Source organism: Silurus meridionalis, chromosome 25 (genome assembly GCF_014805685.1).
Source record: "Silurus meridionalis isolate SWU-2019-XX chromosome 25, ASM1480568v1, whole genome shotgun sequence".
Taxonomy (NCBI): domain Eukaryota; kingdom Metazoa; phylum Chordata; class Actinopteri; order Siluriformes; family Siluridae; genus Silurus; species Silurus meridionalis.
The window spans coordinates 16,453,354-16,477,105 of NC_060908.1; the positions used below are offsets into that span (position 1 = coordinate 16,453,354).

At 36.2% G+C, this 23,752-nt stretch overlaps 3 protein-coding genes across 3 annotated transcripts; all 3 read right to left on the bottom strand.

The window, feature by feature from the left end:
• On the bottom strand, positions 1 to 6,087 carry LOC124379520 (histo-blood group ABO system transferase-like). Its single transcript, XM_046839916.1, has 7 exons — positions 5,273 to 6,087; positions 3,200 to 3,235; positions 3,027 to 3,047; positions 1,839 to 1,877; positions 1,570 to 1,602; positions 1,263 to 1,397; positions 1 to 1,170 (listed from the first exon to the last, which is right to left on the bottom strand). The coding sequence occupies exons 1-7, from the start codon at positions 5,329 to 5,331 to the stop codon at positions 480 to 482; spliced, it is 1,014 nt and encodes a 337-aa protein (XP_046695872.1). The 5' UTR covers positions 5,332 to 6,087; the 3' UTR covers positions 1 to 479.
• A 123-nt stretch (positions 6,088 to 6,210) lies between these two features.
• LOC124379517 (globoside alpha-1,3-N-acetylgalactosaminyltransferase 1-like) lies at positions 6,211 to 14,395 on the bottom strand. Its single transcript, XM_046839911.1, has 7 exons — positions 14,167 to 14,395; positions 12,475 to 12,510; positions 12,119 to 12,145; positions 10,526 to 10,564; positions 8,461 to 8,493; positions 8,224 to 8,358; positions 6,211 to 7,096 (listed from the first exon to the last, which is right to left on the bottom strand). Exons 1-7 carry the CDS (start codon positions 14,223 to 14,225, stop codon positions 6,406 to 6,408), a joined length of 1,020 nt encoding a protein of 339 aa, XP_046695867.1. The 5' UTR covers positions 14,226 to 14,395; the 3' UTR covers positions 6,211 to 6,405.
• A 2,079-nt stretch (positions 14,396 to 16,474) lies between these two features.
• LOC124378937 (serine/threonine-protein kinase/endoribonuclease IRE1-like) lies at positions 16,475 to 22,542 on the bottom strand. Its single transcript, XM_046838792.1, has 9 exons — positions 22,075 to 22,542; positions 20,767 to 20,799; positions 19,351 to 19,614; positions 18,609 to 19,139; positions 18,324 to 18,493; positions 17,947 to 18,167; positions 17,223 to 17,343; positions 16,844 to 16,929; positions 16,475 to 16,763 (listed from the first exon to the last, which is right to left on the bottom strand). Exons 2-9 carry the CDS (start codon positions 20,789 to 20,791, stop codon positions 16,655 to 16,657), a joined length of 1,527 nt encoding a protein of 508 aa, XP_046694748.1. The 5' UTR covers positions 20,792 to 20,799; positions 22,075 to 22,542; the 3' UTR covers positions 16,475 to 16,654.
• Between the last annotated feature and the right edge of the window lie 1,210 nt (positions 22,543 to 23,752).

Genomic DNA, 23,752 nt, shown 5'->3' on the forward strand with positions numbered 1-23,752 from the left:
TGAATGTTGGGAAATTCATTTAGATTTCCTTCAATCATTTTCTTTATTGTGTTTTAATAACAAAGTTTCACTTACAAACACAAAATCAACACAACAAAACACAATTTACTGTATATCTCATCAACACTGGGTCTATTGTTTGAGGGCAAGCAAAAATTTATGGATTGCTTTTGTTTTGGGAACGCTTGGTTCCATGAATGTTCATGTATGATTTCTTTGAATGGATGCCCTGTTCTGGAATTTTAACATTTCCAAAATGCTAGATTCTGTTTAACATTTGTTGTGACATGGCTGGGAGGAGGACGGCTGTTTGATGACAAAAGTGTTGAGAGGAAGAGGAGCCTGCTGTTGTCAATGTTTGAAGGCTGAGAGATGATGATAGATTCAAATAAATTATTTCCTTTATCTTCTCTTCTCTACAGTTTAAATTGAGAAACAGGGTGAAAAACCTATGCAATGAGATGAGATTAGAGTGTGCATTAAGGGTTTGGTCGAACATCAGCATAGTTCTTGTTCACCTGTGAGAAACGCACCACTTTCATGTGGCTGGGTTTGTCCAATTGATCATTCCAAAGATACTCAGGTGAGAGCACCTTGGTGGGCTTGTTGTAGAGGAAGTACTTGTTCAGATGAGACTCCTCCTGCCAGACTGCCTCGATCTGATTGGCTTGGTCCATCTCCATTTGCATGCGGCACGTCTTTGCCAGCTTGAGCACTTTGTCAGGACGTCCTCCGATCACGGCTCCTTCATAGTAATAGTCTCCTTTATCAAGGGGTATGTAGGCCTGAGATTCGGGACGGCGCTCGTACGTGAACTTTTCCCGAGATGATCCAAACAACCAGGGATGCAGCACCGCGACAAGGTCACCCAGAGACTCCGCCCCCCAATGAGCATGAAATTTTGCGTCAACATCAAGGCTGAATATGTAGTTGACCCTGAACATGAGTTCCTCTTCAATTAACTTTTCAATCATCTCCATCCTACGTTGTGACATATCCTGCCAGCGTTTTAAGCTTGGTGTTTTAATCACTGTCAACCTACGGCCCTTCCCCAGATTTACATCAGGAACCTCATCTGGAAGATCTGTAAACAGGTAATAATGCACTGTGTAGCCCACCATGAAGTGCTGCTCTGCTGATTCTAGAAAGACCTTTAGGAAACGCACGTACCTGCAGGAAGCAATCCATTTTTTAAAACAGATGAATTCAAGTTTTTAATACAATTTTAATTTTTGCTGAAGTCTAAAAGTGTCAAGACCTACTTCCCCAGAGCAAAGACAGTGGTTGCCACGGTGATATTCTGGTGTTTGTAGATACTGTCAATCACAGCCAAGTCAAATGTTTCTTGCCACACGATTGGAGCTGACCATCGAGTTGATAGGGCAACATCTGGACGACTGATGATACACACACACACACACACACACACACACACACACACACACACACACACACACACACACACACACACACAGTTTAGTTTTTGCTTAGTTTACAGTATAATGGTTACAGACTTAAAGGAAATAACTTGATTTTTCTGTTCTGTGGTAAAGAAAACATTTTACTCACCTTGTATGTATACTGGGCTGACTGCATACAATCCTAATAATAGTAAATGTTATTAATATTATTATTATTATTATTTATTTGTTTGCAAAAAGATAATCTTCAGCATCATGATTAATTATAAGTCAGAGGAGGACGAAGAGTAGAGGCGGAAATTGCAAGGTAGTTGCAAATAAGCCAAACTTCTTCAAAAACATGTTGAACAGAGAGAGATAAATGTGTGTGTGTGTGTGTGTGTGTGTGTGTGTGTGCGTGCGTGCGTGTGTGCTCACCCTGCAGGAAATATGAATTCCATAGTTAAATGCTTTATTCTGAAATATAATCAGACACAGATTTATTACTATACATTTACTATACAGATTATATCAGTCAAACCAGACAGATTCCTAAATTCAGCATTCAGATCAGATCACCACTTATAAACCCAAACGCCTTTTTTTAAACTACAAATCATATTGACTGGATTTTGCCATAAATAGAAATAAATAAAATAATAAATAGAAAGATTTGTCAGTACGCCTGAACCATTATAAGACTGCTTCAGTTCAACACCGATGCTGAAATGCTGACCTTCGAGGAACTGTTTAATTTCCCGTGCTGAATGTTCACAGGAATGTCTGCTGTAAGCCGGGAATCACCATGACTGGGGTCGTCACTATAAGACGTACGTTTACACATTTCAGATGTCTTACTGTGGCTGAGCGTCTCATCACGTTCACAAGAAACTTCAGCACCACACGCTGTCCCATGCATGCACTGTACACTGTTCTTGCTTAATGGACTTTGGGCCGGCCTTTGACATGTGCACCACCTATAAGTATTAGACCACGCTAACAACTTACTACTGTGTTTAATACCAATTAAAGCTTCCCTGCACGATTTTGATTTATTTTAACAATCTGATTTCCGACTCACATTATGGCAGCTCACGTTAAAATAGCCCTTGATCCAGCGCAGTATTTTAGTATTACATTGTTTCTAAGAGCCATGTTTCAGTAGCTACAGAGAAACTGAGAGAAACACTGTGTAGTTACAGGAAGAAGAGTCCACTTGTTTCTCTTTATAGAGCTGCTCAGGTGCTTATTATTCACTTTTGTCCTTTCCAAAGACGACATTCATGAGTATAAATTTCATGGTTGATTTTACTGGCTGTCGTCTAAAAAAGTTTAAAGACCCAGACGGTGAAGAATGTAGACTTGATCTTGATCTAGACTTCACTTGGTCAAGAAAGTGGTATCATTTTTGACTGGGAGTAGATAATGTTACTTTTTTTAAACATATGATCTGGGGGTTTTTTTTATGTGTAACAAACCAGCTAAAGTTTCTCAGAAACATGACAACCAGAAGCAACTATTGTTACCTCCAACCAGCTCAGGAACTACAAGGAAAAATAATAAAAAGAAATTGGTGTGGCTGAAAAGTAAAAATAGGGGTTGAAGTAGATGTGTTTGTGTACTCACACTCTGCAGTCCAACACAACACTGCAAACACAGAACAGCACACATGGTTCATTACACATTTATAGGACATTTTATTCAGTAACTGTCTTATATACATGCACCTTTGGGCAATTTTGCATGTTGGATGGTATTTGTTTAAAACATGAATGGGTGTGTGAGTGTGTATTTCTTACCTTAACCAGAAGGATGTGTAGTTGAAGTAAATTAACCTGATAAAGAAAACACACACACCCTTTTTGAATACATCTAAATAATTACTGCATTCCTTACCAGCAACTATGTTTACTCTGAGGCAAGTGACATGCATACCACAAATGTAGGTTCATCAGGTTCAATAAGGCCATGTCAGAAATGTAACTTTTATCTATCTTCAGGCTATGTTTCCATATAGATGAGAAGAGGAGAATGTTTACAATTTATAGAGTGTGAAAAACATTTCAGAGGAAATAAGAAGAACATTGGAGCTCATACTCCAACCCCACTGTCTCACACCAACATCCATGACATGGTCAAAGGCGACGAGTTTACCTTCCTTGTTCTGATGTCTTATGAATGCCTTGTTGGATGATTGGATGTTTGTAATATTGTTAGGATACTCAAGGCTTCCTAAAGTCTTGTCCAAGTCCAGCTTTGGTGGTTTTGCAGGGAATAAAGTATAAGTAGGTCAAGCTACATGTTTGAAGTTTCATAATGACCAGTACTTGGATTTACTTTAAAACCCAGTTGTTTTTTCCATATTTGTTTAATATCAATTTATTTCTAAAGCACTTATAGTGTATCAAATAAAACTCAGTACATTAAATACAATACGTTAAACACCAGAGAAAAATGAATGTTTGAAAGTGGATGAGATCTTTTAAACTAAGGTGGGAGACTGTTCCCGATTTTATTGAAGCTACTAAAAACGCCCCGTCCCCTCGCAGTTTTATTCTTGCCATAAAAACGGTCAACAATCTCTGATCTGACTATCTAAGGGGTTTAAATAGATTGTGCATAGACAGAAAGTCTGGCAGAATATTCTTCTTCTTTTTCTCTTCTTTTTCTTCTTCTTTTTCTTCGTCTGCCCCTGGTTTGTCCATACTTGTCTCGTGTTCCCCTAACGCAGTTGTCTCCAACTTTTTGTAAACCATGAACTTGTTTATTTTGAAAATATTCCTGCAGACCTCCAGGTGGGGTGTGTGTTGGGAAAAGAAATAATAAAATAAATCAGGACACACTGTAAGTAAATTTTGATAATAAATGATGGATAGTGTCACCACCATGAGTCACTGATACCGGGCCCATTAACTCTCAATTGCTAAGTGTATACATGAGTTGATAAGGAATAATAAATAATTAATAAATAACAATAAATAATACAGTTTAGTGTTAATAGACCTGGCAGAACTCTTCCACAGGCATCGATCTCGATCTGGTTTTCTGAAACTTCTCTATTTAAATTATGGTTTCATAAACTTAGGGAATGAGCATTTTCTCATTATTATTATTATTTTCTTAGTTTGTTAGCGTTCATTCTGAATGGCTTTAATGTTTGTGCAGGTTTACCTCACCCTCTCTGAGCCTAAACGCTTGTGTTACTGGTTCAAATGTATAGCATATTTTCCATTTTAAATTATACAAATTGTGTATATTAGATTAATTGAATCAGATAAAATAAGATGTAAAAGAAAAAAAGCCAATAGATATTTCTAGAACTCTTTGATAAGGACAATATCTAGATAACAATCCAGCAACATTTCTCAGTTTAAGTGGTTCCAGTTTTACAAGAAACTCTGGTTTCAAGTGCTGTGATTGCGTAAGATACATCCTCAGTACACAGTATATCCTCTCCTTTATTTAACCTTTAAACTTTATTTACCTAAAATAATAGCCAGGGTATAGAATAGTAAATGATAAAAATATAAATATGTCATTAAGCATGCTCATGGGATCCACACAGGATTAAAGGAATAACTGTACAAATTTTACAAAGTCCCCTAACATATAGAAGGTAAAAAGGTGAAGAATATATATATATATATATATATATATATATATATATATATGCATGCTATAACACAACGCATCAACACTTTATTATTTAATAGTTTCAGAATCAGAATAAAACGATTCATGACATAAATGTTCTTGTGGTAAAGGGGATCAAATCATATCAAACACAATACAAAATATATTGCTCTACAACTACTACTAATTCTACTGCTAAAAATAATTATATAATAATAATAATAATATTAAAGACATACCCGAAAAGTGAACAGGTGACAAAAAGAGTAGACAGACAAAAAGTCCATCTAATCCGCATTATGATGATTCTCCTGTCCTTTACTTATAAAAGACTGATATGTTGCTTCAGGATGTGTTTGGGTGGGTGTCTGTGTCTCTCTCTCTCTCTGTGTGCATGTGTGTGTGTGTATGTGTGTGTGTGTGTGCCTACGTCACACGTTCTTACTGGGGCTGAGCCTTAACTTATCGTTAAGATCTTCAATCAACCTGCATAAACACTAAATGGTATGTCGGTGTTTGGGACATGAGGAAGGAAAATGCTGAGGCGTCACTCTATTATCCAGCAAATGTAAGGATTTTATTTAACACTCAGTCTTTGAGGTGGGAGTCTACCAGCGTGGCATATCTTCACTTGGCAGTATTTTACCCGCTCTTTCTTGCAACAACATTTTATTAAATTATATATTTATGGCATTTGGCAGATGCCCTTATCCAGAGTGATGTACATTTATCTCATTTATACTACTGAGGAGCTATGGGGTTAAGAGCTTAGCTCAGAGGCTTGGTGTGGCTGGAATTTGAACTGATGACGACAAACCAACACTTATATTGGTGTTATGTGTAGCCCACAGCCTTGCAATTATCTCCAGTGTTTCTGTTTATGCTAATTGTTTCTCTGTATTGTGTTTTCAACTGTATGCTGTTTCATCTGTTTAAATAAATCTGTACATGTATCCGTGGCTTCCAATCATTATGTGACATTTAATGTTTGCATCGGAACATAAAAACAATAAAGGTTTTGGAGGTATTGTTCTTTGAATAATCTGTACATGGGTGATAATTACACATTTCTTTTTCTAAAACATACTGAATCAGTGGATCAGCAACAAAAAATGCTGATTTTTTTTTTTCAATTGTTTAATGTTTGTTGTTTCTACACAAAAGAATTATATTCAAATAGAATAGATCATTTTTTTATTGCATTTATATAACAAAAGTTTTACTCAGAAACATAAACTCATAGCTTATAAACCCAGCAAAACACAGATGATGACCTGAGAATTCGAGAAATGGAATTATTTTCTCTGAGAAACACATCACAGTTCAAAATAGGAAGAGGTGAAAAACCTATACAATGAGATTAGAGTGTGCATCAAGTGTTTGGTCGAATCTCAGCATATTTCTTAATCACCTGTGAGAAACGCACCACTTTCATGTGGTCGGGTTTCTGTATTTCATCATGCCACATGTACTCAGGTGAGAGCACCTTGGTGGGCTTGTTGTAGAGAAAGTATTTGTTCAGATAAGACTCATCCTGCCAGACTGCCTCGATCTGATTGTCTTTGTCCATCTCGATCTGCATGCGGCACGTCTTTGCCAGCTCGTACACTTTGTCAGGACGTCCTCCGATCATGGCTCCTTCATAGTAGTAGTCTCCTTCTTCCGAGGGTATGTAGGCCTGAGATTCGGGACGGCGCTCGTACGTGAACTGTTGCCGAGACGATCCGAACAGGTAGGGATGCAGCACGCCGACAAGGTCGCCCAGAGACTCCGCCCCCCAATGAGCATGGAATTTGGTGTCAACATCAAAGCTAAATATGTAGTCGATTGTGTTCCTGAGTTTCTCTTCAATTAACTTCTCAATCATCCCCATCCGGCTTTGCGTGATTTCTTGCCAGCGTTTTAAGCTTGGTGTTTTAATCACTGTCAGTTGACGCTCCTCCCCCAGCTTTACCTCAGGAACCTCATTTGGAAGATCTGTAAACAGGTAATAATGCACTGGGTAGCCCACCATGAAGTGCTGCTCTGCAGATTCTAGAAAGTCCTTCAGGAAACGTACATACCTGCAAGAAAAAAATCAGCTTGTTAATGAAAAAAACTGCTGTATAATTAAACAGCATCTCTACTGCAGACAGGAAGAGACTGGACAAGCTGATCAGGAGGTCCAGCTCAGTCCTGGGGATTCCTCTGGACACTGTACAGGAGGTGGGAGAGGGAGGATGGTAGCAAAACTATCATCATTGCTGGAGAACGACTTTCAACCCCTTTATGAAGCAGTTTCATCGTTATGCAGCTTCTTCAGTGACACACTGTTACATCCTGAGTGTCTGAATGATTGATACAGAAGATCTTTTCTCCCTGCTGCTATTAGACTTTACAATCAGAGCTGCTCCCAGTGAACCAGTCACCATAATACACACTGTTATTACTGTATTATTACTGTAATAATAACAATAACAAGAATCTTAAACAGCATATGTGCAATAACAGAAATTTTAAAAGCCGTGCAATATCACCTGTGTGCGATATGTCTGTTAGCGTAACTACTCACTCCTGGTCTCTTTATTCTTCTTCGCATTTATACATTGTGTTGTGTTTATACTGTATACTGTATTATGTCTCTATTCTTTTATATACTTGCAGTTCTTTTTCTTTGCTGCTGTAACAGAGAAATTTCTCCACTGTGGGACGAATAAAGGTTTATCTTATCGCAATTATATACCAAATAAATAAGTAGAATCGTATGATGGGATTTGATGGTCCTCTGATTATAATATGAAGTAGTCTTTATGTTCCTGATCTGAAAGTCAAAATTTGTAGTCAGGATTTGAAATAATAACAGATTGTTAATATTACACTTGTAACATTGTTGTTTCCTGTCCCAGTTTGTAATAAAGCCAATATTTAGCTTTCAGATTTTTGATCTTTTCAAACTTGCAAAGACCAGAATAAGTTTGTTATTTGCCATCTTCTGCATACGTCTGCTTGTTAAAGTGTTGTTTGGTAGGGTAGAAACATGATGCCCTTCCCGCTCAGAAAGCATGGCCAGTTTTGCTCTAATGTCCCTAAGATCATGGGAAGCTGTATCAATTGATTATGCGATTTCCAAATAAGAGACGGAACTGATTTCTCGGCCACTTGGAAACCCTGCGCTCAACCACATTTAAAATAAATAACATATCAGACTTACTTCCCCAGAGCGAAGACGGTGGCTGCCACTGTGATGTTCTGGTATTTGTAAATGTTGTCAATCACCACCAAATCGAATGTTTCTTCCCATACGATTGGAGCGGACCATGGGGTCGAAATGGAAACATCTTGCCGACTGACAAAGTACACAAACAATCACACCCATGCACACAAACACTTGATTTCAAACACTTGCTTTATGATAGTTTTCTGTTCTTATGCAAACATGTTTACTCACCTGGTATGCACACTGGGCTGAGCGCATGCAACCCTATTAATAAAAGCAATTAATATTATATTATGATTATTATCTGATCGATATAAACACTATTTTATACTCATTTTGTACAAAGCAGCACAGTTGAACTGTCGAATCTTATTTGTTATCGTCTGTATTGATCTGCACATTCTTATACAGTATTGTATTGTATTGTATTGTATTGTAGTGTATTGTAGTGTATTGTATTGTATTGTATTGTATTATAGTGTATTGTATTATTATATTATTATAGTGTATTATTATATTATTATATTATATTATTATATTATATTATTGTATTATATTATATTATATTATATGTATTATAGTGTATTATAGTATATTATATTATATTATATTATAGTGTATTATATTATGTAGTGTATTATATTATATTATAGTGTAGTGTATTATATTATAGTATATTGTATTATATGTATTGTATATTGTATTGTATATTGTATTGTATTGTATTGTATTGTAGTGTATTGTATTGTATTGTAGTGTATTGTAGTATTGTATTGTATTATATGTATTGTATTATTATTGTATTGTATTGTAGTGTATTGTATTGTATTGTAGTGTAGTGTATTGTATTGTAGTGTATTGTATTGTATTGTAGTGTATTGTATTGTATTGTAGTGTATTGTATTGTAGTATTGTATTGTATTGTAGTGTATTGTATTGTATTGTAGTGTATTGTATGTATTGTAGTGTATTGTATTGTATTGTATTGTATAGTGTATTGTAGTGTAGTGTATTGTATTGTAGTGTATTGTATTGTATTGTATTGTAGTGTATTGTAGTGTATTGTATTGTATTGTATTGTAGTGTATTGTAGTGTATTGTATTGTATTGTAGTGTATTGTAGTGTATTGTATTGTATTGTATTGTATTGTATTGTATTGTATTGTATTGTAGTGTATTGTAGTGTATTGTATTGTATTGTATTGTATTGTATTGTATTGTATGTAGTGTATTGTATTGTATTGTATTGTATTGTATTGTATTGTAGTGTATTGTAGTGTATTGTATTGTAGTGTATTGTATTGTATTGTATTGTAGTGTATTGTATTGTAGTGTATTGTATTGTATTGTAGTGTATTGTATTGTATTGTATTGTATTGTATTGTATTGTATTGTATTGTAATGTATTGTATTGTATTGTATTGTATTGTATTGTATTGTATTGTATTGTAATGTATTGTATTGTATTGTAATGTATTGTATTGTATTGTATTGTATTGTAATGTATTGTATTGTATTGTATTGTATTGTATTGTAATGTATTGTATTGTATTGTATTGTATTGTAGTATTGTATTGTATTGTATTGTATGTATTGTATTGTATTGTATTGTAGTGTATTGTATTGTATTGTATTGTATTGTATTGTATTGTAGTGTATTGTATTGTATTGTATTGTATTGTAGTGTATTGTATTGTATTGTATTGTATTGTATTGTATTGTATTGTATTGTATTGTATTGTATTGTAATGTATTGTATTGTATTGTAATGTATTGTATTGTATTGTATTGTATTGTAATGTATTGTATTGTATTGTATTGTAATGTATTGTATTGTATTGTATTGTATTGTATTGTAATGTATTGTATTGTATTGTATTGTATTGTATGTATTGTATTGTATTGTATTGTATTGTATATATTGTATTGTATTGTATTGTATAGTGTATTGTATTGTATTGTATGTATTGTATTGTATTGTATTGTATTGTATTATAGTGTATTGTATTGTAGTGTATTGTAGTGTATTGTATTGTATTGTAGTGTATTGTATTGTAGTGTATTGTATTGTATTGTATTGTATTGTATTGTAGTGTATTGTATTGTATTGTATTGTATTGTATTGTAGTGTATTGTATTGTATTGTATTGTATTGTAGTGTATTGTATTGTATTGTATTGTAGTGTATTGTATTGTATTGTATTGTATTGTAGTGTATTGTATTGTATTGTATTGTATTGTATAGCTCATTAGCGGACATGTGAGTGGAATCAGATCGGTTGGTGTAAACACTCACCCCACAGGAAAGATTAAGTCCAAAGTGACATGTTTAGTGCTGAAAGACAATAAGATGCAGACTTGTTGCAAGATTCTATAGAATTATACATATTCATATTGTATATCAGTCACAGTCAATTGTGGACAGTAAAGAAGTAAATGTAATTTGTTACATAGTCACTTTTTTTGTGTATCTGTACTTTACTGAAGTATTGTCATTTGGGGAGACTTTTACTATAACTTCACTACATTTGTAACTCACATATCTTCAGGGTTGTTGTAATTGGCACTTGGTGTATCTACTTATCACCAGCATACAGTTGAATGTCAGTTCAACAGCAAGCAGAACATATACGGAGGAATAAATGATGGAATTTCTTCTCCTGACTCGAACTCACCACAACACCCATGACCTTGTTTGAGTGCTTTATTTTTTAAAGTAGTTAAAAATAAGGATTTGGGCTCATGAAATTTTTAATAGTGTTTGAGTCATTAATATCATTCTATCAATAGATCAGTGTGCTGAGAGTCACATTCGAGTCTTTTCACTTAAACTGAGTTGATGAGGAAAAGATTCTTGTGACAAAAATGATAATAGGAACATGTCTTCTTGCATGTCTTCCCACCAGTGGCCATTGTTTATATTTAGCCAATGATTTGATTATAGCTGAATTATAGGACAGGAACGGGCGTGTAGACACAGGAAACAAGTGTTTAGATATTTCTCTTGATACCTATTCAATCGTTTGTTCATTCCAGCATGTCTAGCAACACATTTCTTTTTACTGACAAACCAATTTTCCTTCATGTCTGATCTGTTTAGGATTCTGCTAAATGCCATACATCAAAATGTAATGATTCGACCGCAACCGCAGCTTGCTTCCTGGTTGTGTTTATTAGATCACTAACACCCTGCAACGATGTGTAGGTTCATGCAAATGATGCAGTCAAGAGCCCTGTGCCAGCATGTTGTAAATGTGGCCCATAGAGAATGCTGTAATGTATTTGAGTAAATGTACTTTGTTTCTGTAATTAAGTATTTTAATTTTTTTGTCTACTTTTTAGTTTTACTGAGTATCCAAGATACAGTAGATGTTACTTTGACTCTCTAATTAACTACATTGACGATTCAGTAGATGTATTTTTACTCCGCTATATTTAAATGGAAATGAGCGTTACCAATTACATTCTGCACCACTGATGATGTCATAAAGGCGCAACAATCCCCAACCAACATCTACTGCCTGTGAGTGACTTTTTAGCACCGCTGGCCTCATTTTCAGTCCAAAAATTACTTGAATAAATTCTAAAAAATAACTGGCAACTGGCAAGGTTTTGTTGAAAACAAGAAAATACTGCCCCGTTTTGAGACTGAGACCAGAATCAAACAGTCATCTCTGAATATTTGGTTTTCACTTTATCCAAAATGACTTCCTTTAATTTTATTTGTTATTTAAAGATACCTTAATGAAAGATCGCTTTATTTTTTATTTTATTTTTTGACAGATTCTGGCATGTTAAAGAGGTTGTGTATTAATGGTTAACGCAGTGTTAATGCAGGTGTACAATCCATCTGTTTGTGGATTTTCTGGGTAATTGTTTGTGTACTCACACAGTCGCTCTGCACTCCAACACGTCGCTGAAAACACAGAACATCACACGTGTTTGTCACACACTGTTCAGTAATTGCCTTATGCAAAAATCAAGGTCTCAAGGCATAAGGCACAGACATTCATACATTCACTCGCTCATAAAGGCAAGTTAGTATGAACAAATCACCTGCCGGTATGAGCAGAGAGAATGGGTTTCAAGCAGATGTGATTATTTCTGAGCTGCAGAAATAAAACGTGTGTGTGTGTGTGTGTGTGTGTGTGTGTGTGTGTGTGTGTGTGTGTGTGTGTGTGTAACATCATGTGTATGAGCTAAGTGGCATCGCACACACACATACATGAGCAATGTGTTTCTTACCTGAACCAGGAAGGTTTGTAGCTGTGGTAAATTAACCTAATAAAGAAAACACACACACACACACACACACACGCAGACACAAAATAAAAGCAAATATATTTACATAATCACTGCATCCTTTTCAGGATTCCAAATCAATCGATTGTTTGAAAACCACAAACCTGGCAGCATTGAGGCACGTTTCTACATGCCACAAGGAACAGCAGATTCTATGAGATCAAAAAATGTAACCTGTTGTACATCTGTATATTTTCAGACTATTTTGTAATTTCACCATTTTTGTTTTTGAGAAATCACATGATGCACCCTCCAAACATGCCTGCCATGGTCTCTAACATACTCACACACACACACACACACACACACACACACACACACACACACACACAAACACACAATATTGTAGTTATATTCATTTGCCAGAACTCTGCCAAGTATACGCTCTGTTATAATTCTGATTGAACAGGAGGTGTAATGGTATGAAAAACACCATAAACACTAAGCTGGATTTGCATCCGAGAGAGTTCTGAGAGGTCACTAGTTCAGAACACCCTGTGCTTGGAGTTACAGTATGTTAAAAAGAAAAGTCAGCATCATGCAGTTGGTTTTTTTCCCAGTAGATTCCACATGAAAGAATTTCACAAAAAAATTCAGGTTTTCGGTTTGAAAGAATGTTTTACAAACAGGATTAAGTTATATTTAATTATAAATTAATTATACAGTCAACTCTAACACGTCTGAATACTTATGTTACTTCAGTTAAATCTAAAATGGCAGCTAAGCAATAGAATCCTAAACACCAGCAGATAAACATCTAATGTTTACGTTTCTCCACTGGATGGATTGTTTCTCTTCAAATATATACTATAAAGTATTCTATAGAGGTTTTACGTCACTAATGCTCCACTGGTTACAATACATTTTGAAAGAAGTTTATTGAATAGCTACGCTATTGATATGCTAACTATGCTAACCTGAGAAACAAGTGGTGGAAAAACCACTGACTGCCTTTACTCCTACCTTCAATGTATCATGTATTAAACCAAGCTGAGAGATGACGTCTAAGTTTTATTACCTCCTCTCTGTCTATAGATAATACTGAGATATATATTTAAATGCACCAAGCCATCATACCAAAGAGCAAACACTTATAGTGCACCTGATCGTTCCTATTTCACTATGAACCAATCTTCTTTCAATGTGTGCTCATTTAACATAACAAACCTCTGGTAAAACAATGCTGCTTTGCGGTATGAGAAACAGGATAAACTCCCTCGTCAATGATCAACTCTTTTGTAGCCAGAGGGTTGGGGTTAGAAAATACCGCCCTGGCTTCACCGAAACTAGCACCCCTTTCTAAACACTTTCCAAAAATACTTGTGGCGCAAATGCAGATCATTTTCTTTGTGGTTTTTATCGGTGAAAGCACAAACAAGCACAAAGCTTGAGTCGGAAATAAAACCAGAATCCATCGAAAAACATCACAAAAAAAGAAATGGGATTCTGCAACCATGCAGCACAGACACTACAGTGTGTTATAGACAAGTCACTGAAGAGGAACTCCTTATAGATGTGATTCACAAAATTATAACATCAATACTACTACTACTGCTAATAATAATAATAATATAACAATAACAATAATACATATTAATGATGATAATAATAATAATAATAGCAGTATTGACCTACCAGACGAGTGAACAGCTGATAAAAGCACAAAACAGACAGAAAATCTGTCCAAAGCGCATTGTGAAGTTTCTTCTGACCTGCTCTCCAACCAAAGGATTGAACGATTCTTCAGTAGAGAGTGTGTTTAATGGTGTGTGTGTGCATATGTGTGTGTGAGAGTGAAAATTGATTCTGATGTTTCGTCTCCAGTAGTAATGTACAGTATGACATGCAGACAACAAGGAAATAGAACTGGCCTGCATGTGAATGGGTGTGGTGTATTCATGTGTGTGTGTGTGTGTGTGTGTGTGTGTGTGTTTGTTAGGCAAATAACTCTTTTCAGGATGAACTAGTCCCTGCACCCTCTTCTTGGTTTCAAACCCAAACGTGTCTGTCTTCAGTGTTTATATTTATTTATATCTTCTTTTTTCTGTGCTTCTTCCTACTGGTCTCTTTTTTTATCCTTCCAGATTTTCTGCACTAACCATATGTGAACATGGCGCTACTGTAAGTGTCAGGAAGATTGTAGACCTCCTGTTCCTGTTCCTGCTCCTGTTTCTGTTCCTGCTTCTGCTTCTGCTTCTGCTCCTGCTTCTGCTCCTGCTCCTGTTCCTAATCTTGTCCCTGCTCCTGCTTCTGCTCCTGTTCCTGTTCCTGTTCCTGCTTCTGCTTCTGCTCCTGCTCCTGTTCCTAATCTTGTCCCTGCTCCTGCTTCTGCTCCTGATCCTGCTCCTGTTCCTGTTCCTGTTCCTGCTTCTGCTTCTGCTCCTGCTTCTGCTTCTGCTCCTGCTCCTGTTCCTAATCTTGTCCCTGCTCCTGCTTCTGCTCCTGATCCTGCTCCTGTTCCTGTTCCTGTTCCTGCTTCTGCTTCTGCTTCTGCTTCTGCTCCTGCTTCTGCTCCTGTTCCTGTTCCTGCTTCTGCTTCTGCTTCTGCTCCTGCTCCTGCTCCTGTTCCTAATCTTGTCCCTGCTCCTGCTTCTGCTCCTGTTCCTGTTCCTGTTCCTGCTTCTGCTTCTGCTTCTGCTTCTGCTTCTGCTCCTGCTCCTGTTCCTGCTCCTGTTTCTAATCTTGTTCCTGCTCCTGCTCCTGCTCCTGCTCCTGCTCCTGCTCCTGTTCCTGATCCTGATCCAGGTCTGGATACCTTAATAATCTCATATACAAATGCGTACACCTGAGTGTACATTGTCGAGTTTACAGAACAGTGTAAACATCCCTCCAGCCAGGCATTCAGTCTTAGATCATTATTTGTTATTTCTAACTTGATAAAAATAATAAAATATTAATTACAAACCACCATTAACTTGGTTTTATTTCTTAATGCTCAATCTACCAATAAGTAGATGAGTAAATACACTCGTTAAAGGTGTGTTCCCTACGCAGATGATTCTGAACATGAGCCTGAGGAGCAACTGGCAGTCAGAGGCAGCATTTCCTGTAGTGTGCTGCCACTGAGTGTAAGCATGAACCACTGCAAATACTGCAGAAATGACTGATGCTCATGAACATTTAAGTATTTGTGTTCTGATGTGACCCATTCTTTGTCCCCATTGTTTTCATTTCCTTCTTACCTGTTTTTTTTTTTTACCCTATGCTGTTGTCTGAGCCAATCATTCTGCATATACCGTACACTAGAGAAAAGTTTGTGGACAATTGAGAAACTATCGCTGTGTGCTATTTGAAGACCTCATGCCATATTTAGTCCCCATTTTCTGATCTAAAACCTCCACTCTTCTTTTTCTAGGTGAGGTGAGGAGGCCTGGGGTGCAGTCAACATTCATCCTAAAGGTCTTCAGGAGGGTTGGAGCTCTATTGCAGGATATCCTCCACTCCAACCCATGTTAAGAAGCATATCTCCATGGAGCTGCGTGCACGTTATGCTGGAACAGGTTTGGGTTTTAAAGTTAGTAGTCTCCTAGTAAAAATGCAATGCTACCTTATCCAAAACAAACTGTTTCCCACACATCACCGCACCACAATGAAGTACTTGTTTAATGTTCGTTAGAACATGAACGCATTCGGTACACTCACAGCACTCATTATCCTTTAATTGAACAATTAAAATTGGACATTAAATTAATTGCACATCGTATGCACTTTGTTGTTACTCTATGATTTTTACCTTCTCCTTATTTCATGTTTAGGTTATGGTTTTTGGTACTTTGGTCATTGTTTAGTGTTTGGTTTCAATCTGTTGGTTTCATGTGTTTTCCCAACTTTCATCTGCTCTCCTCATTAGTATGTGACAGAAAGTCTCGATAAATTTCAGTTTTTCTTTCATTTTCAATGCACATGAGCTTTATTTCTGTAAAGCTGTTTTGTGGAATTGATGTGAATTAAAAAAAATCACTTTATTTGAATAATACATGAAAATAATCATCATTGTGCCGAGCGCACATTTCACTACATATATTGGATTTACTAAATTGCTAAGCCATATGAATAGTTAAAAGCAAGTGCAACCCGGGGGGATGTTCAGGGCGGTCCAGGGTGAGAACATAAATCATGTCCCTCATTTATCCTCCCAGTTCCAACCCATTTCTTTGGCCAACTGGTTTGCACTGATATAAAATTCAGGAAACAAATCTTTATACATGTTGTTTTTGTTGAATTTTTCTTTTCTGTGGAATGAAAAGAAAGTAAATTAGCTGCAGTTAAAAAAAAATATATGAAAAAAGAAAACCAATGGAGTTCGACTTACTCATGAATCAGTCTGTTCCGGAGGAAACGCAGCAGACCATGCAAATCATCAGGGAGTTTTTTTTCACGATCTTGTAAATCTGTAATCTTTAAATGTAAAATATATGTTCAATAATTCAATTATAATGTAAGTTCTGATTTAAAAAGTAAAAGTATGTGCACCCCTGACCATGACATGCGTATGAGTTGGTCAACATCTCATTCAAGAGATTTATTCCACACTATTAGGATTTGTGTTCACACTGCTATAAGAGCTTTGTGCAGGTGGGCATTCTCATACTGGAACAAGTTTTGTGTCTCCCCTTAAAAATATGGGTGTGACAATCAAGGTGCACAAACTTTTGGCCATGGGTTAATAAAAAACATAAAGTGAAAAAAACCTTCGATTTCCATTCGTTAAACTTTCCATATTTTCTCAGAGCTTCTCGAAGCTTAGGATCTGTATCTTTCCATTTCTGCACTGCTTCATTGTCCCCGATGAACCTGAAAAAACTGTCTCTCCTGGATGGAAACAAACGGAGAATATCACTGCAGGGTCACAGTCTCTCAGGTGTTTCTACAAAATCAGTTAGTTGATTTCTTTCTTCTGTTTGTTCACCTGACCTTCGTCTTCATCATGAACCTGTTTTTTACCACTTTGCTCAGATTGCCATGATTTTTAAAGGCTTGTATACCTGCACTTGCAGGGGTCTATTCCCACAATTCTGACATACAAAGTGATAAATATTTACAGTGTGCCTAATAATAGTGATATATAATAAGGGATCCTGATCACCAATGCCTTCTGATACTGTCATCACTGATTCCCTAGCAGGTACGCAGCAAGTACATTTTCCAACACAACAGTCCCAAACTCAAGAGCATAACAAGTGACTGCACACAAATGACCAGATGTATGGAGTGTGTGCTGGGATATGGCCTTGGTAGACCTCTTTACCTGCTTGGTTTATCTAGAATTGTGTTATTCTGAGGTGTAGATTGGGAGCAAACTGGTTTGTGACTTTAATCTTATGTTTGGTCATTTTTAACACAAATTCTACCCTTTTAAAAAGAGAGGAATGAAAGTGCTGATGACTGAATCCTACATTGTTTTAGAAATCCTACCTCTTGTCGTCCCAGAAATACGGATGCTCTACAGCCTCCTTGGCCAACATCCTCTCTTCTGGTTTAGGTGCCAGCATTTTCTCAATCAGATCTTTGGCTTCCACATCAGTCTGTTCATCTAGGTGGTATTTTCCATCGTGAATATTTTTTTCTACTTCAGACTGTTTGCCAAAAGGATGATCACCACCAGAGAGGATGTAATACACCAGCATTCCAGCCACCTGCAACCACAAGCAGCTTTTAGAATTCAGTACTTGTGGTGGTTTAACCAGTGTTGGGTTTTTGCAGTTCAATAATGAAACCTGTGAATCGTTTTTAATGACTTTTTTCTGTTTTCTTACTTTCCACTGATTGAAACTTTTATTTAGGAGACAAACCTGAATGTCAGTGCTCAGCTTGTACCCACACGGTCCATCGACATTCCCATTCAGGATCTCTGTCGCCTCCCAGCCTCGGGTCCCAGCTCTTGTGGTGTGCACTGTACTTGCATCTTGGCTTATTTTGCGACTTAGACCAAAGTCAGCCAATTTCACATTTCCATCAACATCTATTTAAAGGATTCATAATTATTTTTCTGGAATTAAACATTGTGTTTACTGTGATCATGAGCTGAGCAGTTTGTGAGAAGTTTGCTAAATAAATAGGTAAAAAAAAATAACTACCAATTAAAATGTTGGTGGGTTTTATATCTCGGTGGATGATACCAGCATCGTGGAGGACTTTCAATCCAAGAAGCACTTCCTTTGTTACTTTCTTCAAAGCATCCTGGTCCATTTCTTTAGTTTTCTTGTATTCTTCAAAATTATACTCACAGAGTTGGAGACACAGGTAAACAAAATTCTTGTCCTCTGTGAAATCTATATATTTCACAATGTTCTTGTGCTCCAGCTTTCGATCTCGCAGGACAGTCATTTCATCCTTCAGTTGTTTATGGTTATTCTTTATCATGCGTTTAACAGCAACCTCGGTACCATCATCCCTCATTCCAATATATACACAGGTTCCATCGGCTCCACTTCCTATCTCGTATTTATTCTCCTCACACGTGAAAAGTTTCCCGTTTCCTAGGGTCTTCAGATCAGGATCTTTAAGGAGGGCCTCGAATTTGCTTCTGTATTTGTTGCTGTTTTTCTTCCACCATTCATTGAGCTTTTGGTGAGTTTCACTGGACACTTCTGATGATCCTGTGCTTTCTGGGGAATAATAAAAGAAATCTAGAATACAGTCTCACTGAACCAAGACTTCATCAAATAAATCACAAATCATCTTTAAATGATTTTTATTAGAAACAGTTTGTGTTAAATATTCACAATTCTTTCACAATAAAACATCAGGTATACTGTGAGTATCAGTTTCCTCAGATGTAGAGGTGTATGAAAGGAAACTACATATCACTGTATGGACCTGAGCTCCTGAAATGTCCATCCAGTTCTTCGAGAAGGTATGGTTCCTGTTGCTTGAGGGCTTCACAAAATGCAGCTTTGCTTTGCTTGTTGTTTAATGACCGATAGATTTCTCTCATCTTCTTAATCCTGGTACTCGCTGCAGTGATTTCTTCATATGTTTCTCTACTAATATGCTTTCTTTGTAACAGATAATCAGCCACAGGCATCACGGAGCAAACCCTCTGGATAAGCTCCTCCCTCATGGCATCAACAAAGGCAGCACCTGTGGTAAAGTTATTACATTTAATATACATAGTGTAATATAGACATCTGACCTGTTTACAGCAGAGACGCACTGTAGGGTTGGTGGATGAACCACTGTAAACACGAAGAAGACGCACTGTGGGCGTGTCTCCGTTTATTCAGGTCTGTGCAGCAGTAATGGCGAGTCGAGGCGAGAGCAAGACGAGTTTCTCAAAGTGGAAATATGCTCATTATTTCACTTTAGTTGAGCATAAAGACAAAAACTTTTTAGTCTAATGTAAGCTGTGTCTTTCTGGTTCGAAGCTCGTATCTACTGCGATAAACAGCAACTCCAATCTGTTGAAGCTCCTCCAGAAACTCCATGCCTGAGGAGCTAGAAGCTAGAAGCTAGAAGCGTAGTGTTCTGTTCTACATTGTTGATAGTTTTTATACTTCAGCTGTGAAAGGAACATGTTTAAGAGCTCAACACAACAGCAGAAGCCACTTTAGTTTTTGATTGTGAATTTATTATTCAGCTTGTTTTGTTATTTATTTAGACCATAATGCATAAAAGGGCATTAATGAGAACATTAAAGGAGGTTCTTTAAAAAAGTAACTAAAAAGTTACTTTTAACAGTAACGCATTACATTTTAGTGTAAAAAAATCAACAAAGTAACAGTTACTTTTTGAATGAAGTAACTGTAACTATTTACTATTTCTTAGTAACTACACAACACTGGACACTATGATGAAACTTTCTTTCAGCTTCTCCTATTAGGGAGAATTTATGATTGGCACATGTTTTTACGCTGGATGCCCTTCCTAACACAACCCTCCATGCTTGGGGTCGGTTCCCTGACGGAGGGGGATTGAACCCGGGCCGCAGCAGTGAGAGCGCCGCATCCTCACCACTAGACCACCAGGAAACCCAGTATAGACACGATGATAAACCGTGTAAAATTTGCTATTGCAGGTATTGTGATGTCCTTTTCTAACACTTTTACCTTTTGATGTTTGTACTGAACAATGAAACATTTCTACTCAATCTTAAAATTGATTCTTTACTTGGCATGTGAAATTATTACAGACATTTAAAAAAAATGTATTTTACTTTAGCACAAAAATACTGTGTTGCAAAATGTTATATAATGCTTCAAATATAGTGTTTGGATCGACTGCAGGTTTACTTACAAAATTCATCATCCATCCTTTGCATTTAAGTGTCTGCAAAAGTAAAAAAATATTATAAAATAAATGATGATGAAATGAAAATGCACATCGCACAGTGTTTCAGTGAAATGCTTTCAGGTTTGACTGTGTTTTATACATTTCTTAATGCATTTGTTCACGTGGCAATAAATAAATACAATAACAGTTTATTCTTCTTTTGCACCTTTACTTGGTAGTAACTTCTTTAATTTATGCTTAAGCTCTTCCTGACAGTGACAGAGTATTTTTTTGGAACATGCAGACAGTAAACAAAGTAACAACAACAGCGATTACAACAACAACAGAAAATTGTTAGGAAAATATATCATGTTGAAATGCCCAGAAATTGGATTGCAAATGGATAAAATTAATTTAAAGCTATAAAAACACAAAATATTGTTATATTTTAAAATATATTATTTAGATGTTTAACCTCCTACGACCACATACGTGCACATCACATTTTTTGTTGTGTGCACTATAATACTTCATTCTGTGTAACTGGAACCTGTTGATAAATATAAATAAATAATGTATTGTTTAAAACTTGACATAGATTTATGTTCTTGGACGAGTTATGTGTAAATATTTGTACTGAGCCACAGCATGTAAGATTAGTGCATTACAAACACTACTAAATATATACATATATATATCTACAGTACAGACCAAAAGTTTGGACACACCTTCTCGTTCAAAGAGTTTTCTTTATTTTCATGACTATGAAAATTGTAGAGTCACACTGAAGGCATCAAGGGCTATTTGAGCAAGAAGGAGAGTGATGGGGTGCTGCGCCAGATGACCTGGCCTCCACAGTCACCGGACCTGAACCCAATCGAGATGGTTTAGGGGTGAGCTGGACCGCAGAGTGAAGGCAAAAGGGCCAACAAGTGCCAAGCATCTCTCGGGGAACTCCTTCAAGACTGTTGGAAGACCATTTCAGGTGACTACCTCTTGAAGCTCATCAAGAGAATGCCAAGAGTGTGCAAAGCAGTAATCAAAGCAAAAGGTGGCTACTTTGAAGAACCTAGAATATGACATTTTTCAGTTGTTTCACACTTTTTTGTTATGTATATAATTCCATATATAATTCCACATGTGTTAATTCATAGTTTTGATGCCTTCAGTGTGAATCTACAATTTTCATAGTCATGAAAATAAAGAAAACTCTTTAAATGAGAAGGTGTGTCCAACCTTTTGCTCTGTACTGTATATATACATCAAACACTGACCAACAGGCAAAACCTCTACCCCAGTTCAGTACATGAATCCCCCCAGGTCTTTACTTACCTGTAAATGAGGTGTTTTTAGTGAATTCAGGTTCCGGGACTGAAGCTATTTTTCTCTTTCGGTTTGATGAAATTCGCGGGAAATTGACGTCAGAATCTCAACGTCTTCTCAACATTATCAGTTTGACTTGCGCGCCTCCTAGCGGTGATGGTTGGTAATCGCATGCTGTAACCACCATCCGTCGCTGTCCCCGTTTAGATCATTTCACCAGTCATTCGTTTAAAGTAAAGATCTACACGCTCACAAGGAGCATCCAAACCTTCTCACACACACTGTTCCAGCGCAACACAATCACAGCAACATGTTTAAACACTTCACCTAATCTAACCACAAACATGTTTCTCATTTTAATTTTTTAAAACATGAATAATTTGGTATGCAATAATTTATGAAGGAACATATTCTCTGCTTAGAGCAACAACAAGGAGCTCTGGAGATCAACACTTGGTTCATTGAACATCAGGAGGTGAAACTCACACATGAACCACATTAAATCACTGCTCTTTCTCACAGTGTGGTTTCTCCTGATCTTATTATTATTATTATTATTATTATTATTATTATTATTATTATTATTATTATTATAGTACATTATTTAAAAGCTTCAATTTTACTTTCTACACAATTCAGATAGTGATGATGCCCCGCACGTGCAATCCGCCCTAATAACCTCCCCGGTAACCATAGCAACGACCCAATCAGAGGAGGTGTTGTAACTGCGTATGACGGGACATCCCTCAAACTCAAGGTGAACTTCATCCACTTTGTAGAAACTAAAGATCCTTCCGACTTTCCGCTAAAGGAAGTGATTGTAGGCATCCAGACTCTCGGTCTCAGATCATGTGTCATGTTTCAGGTAAAGTTTAATGTCCTGTGTGATTCAAATGATCCACTAAATGTTCTGTAGCCTGCATACCAACAAATTACACTTCAGTTGAACTGTAAATGTATGGGCTTTTAAAAAATAAATGTAATATACATTTTTTTAATATATATAATTATAAAATAAATCAATAATAATAATTCATCAATTCATAATTTTTATTCTCATATATGCAATACACTTATATACAGGTTTAATTTTATTTCATTCATTCAATGTTATCAATTTTCATTTATATCAAAATGATATTGTATAATGTTTTATAATTATTTATATATATTGTTTGTTCATTAGGGACAAACTTACACTTATAAAGAACATTCTTATCCATTCTTTCTCACCACAGTATCTGTGTAAAGCTGATTTAAGACAATGTCCATTGTTAAAAGCGCAATAGAAATAATTTCATTCAATTAAATATATAATTAGCTTTTATTCAGTGAAGTGAGCTGTATAGAAGATATTTAAAATGATAATATATATGAATAAATGTATACTTGGTTAGAAAGTGTGAGCGACCCCTAAACAGGAGCAGCTGAAAGAAGAAGAAAATAAAATGATATAAATATAATTCCTATTTTATTCATATTTCATTTTATTTGTCATTCAGTGAAATATTTTGCTTTTCTCTCTGCGCTACTTTGCCCTCTAGCGGCGGTGAGTGGTAATCACATGCAATAACCACCATCAGAGAAAGGTGAACTGTATAGAACTGTATTTACTTATAAAATAAAATACAAAATAAATAAATAAAAAAGCATGCATGTATATATGTGTATTAAATCATACATATAT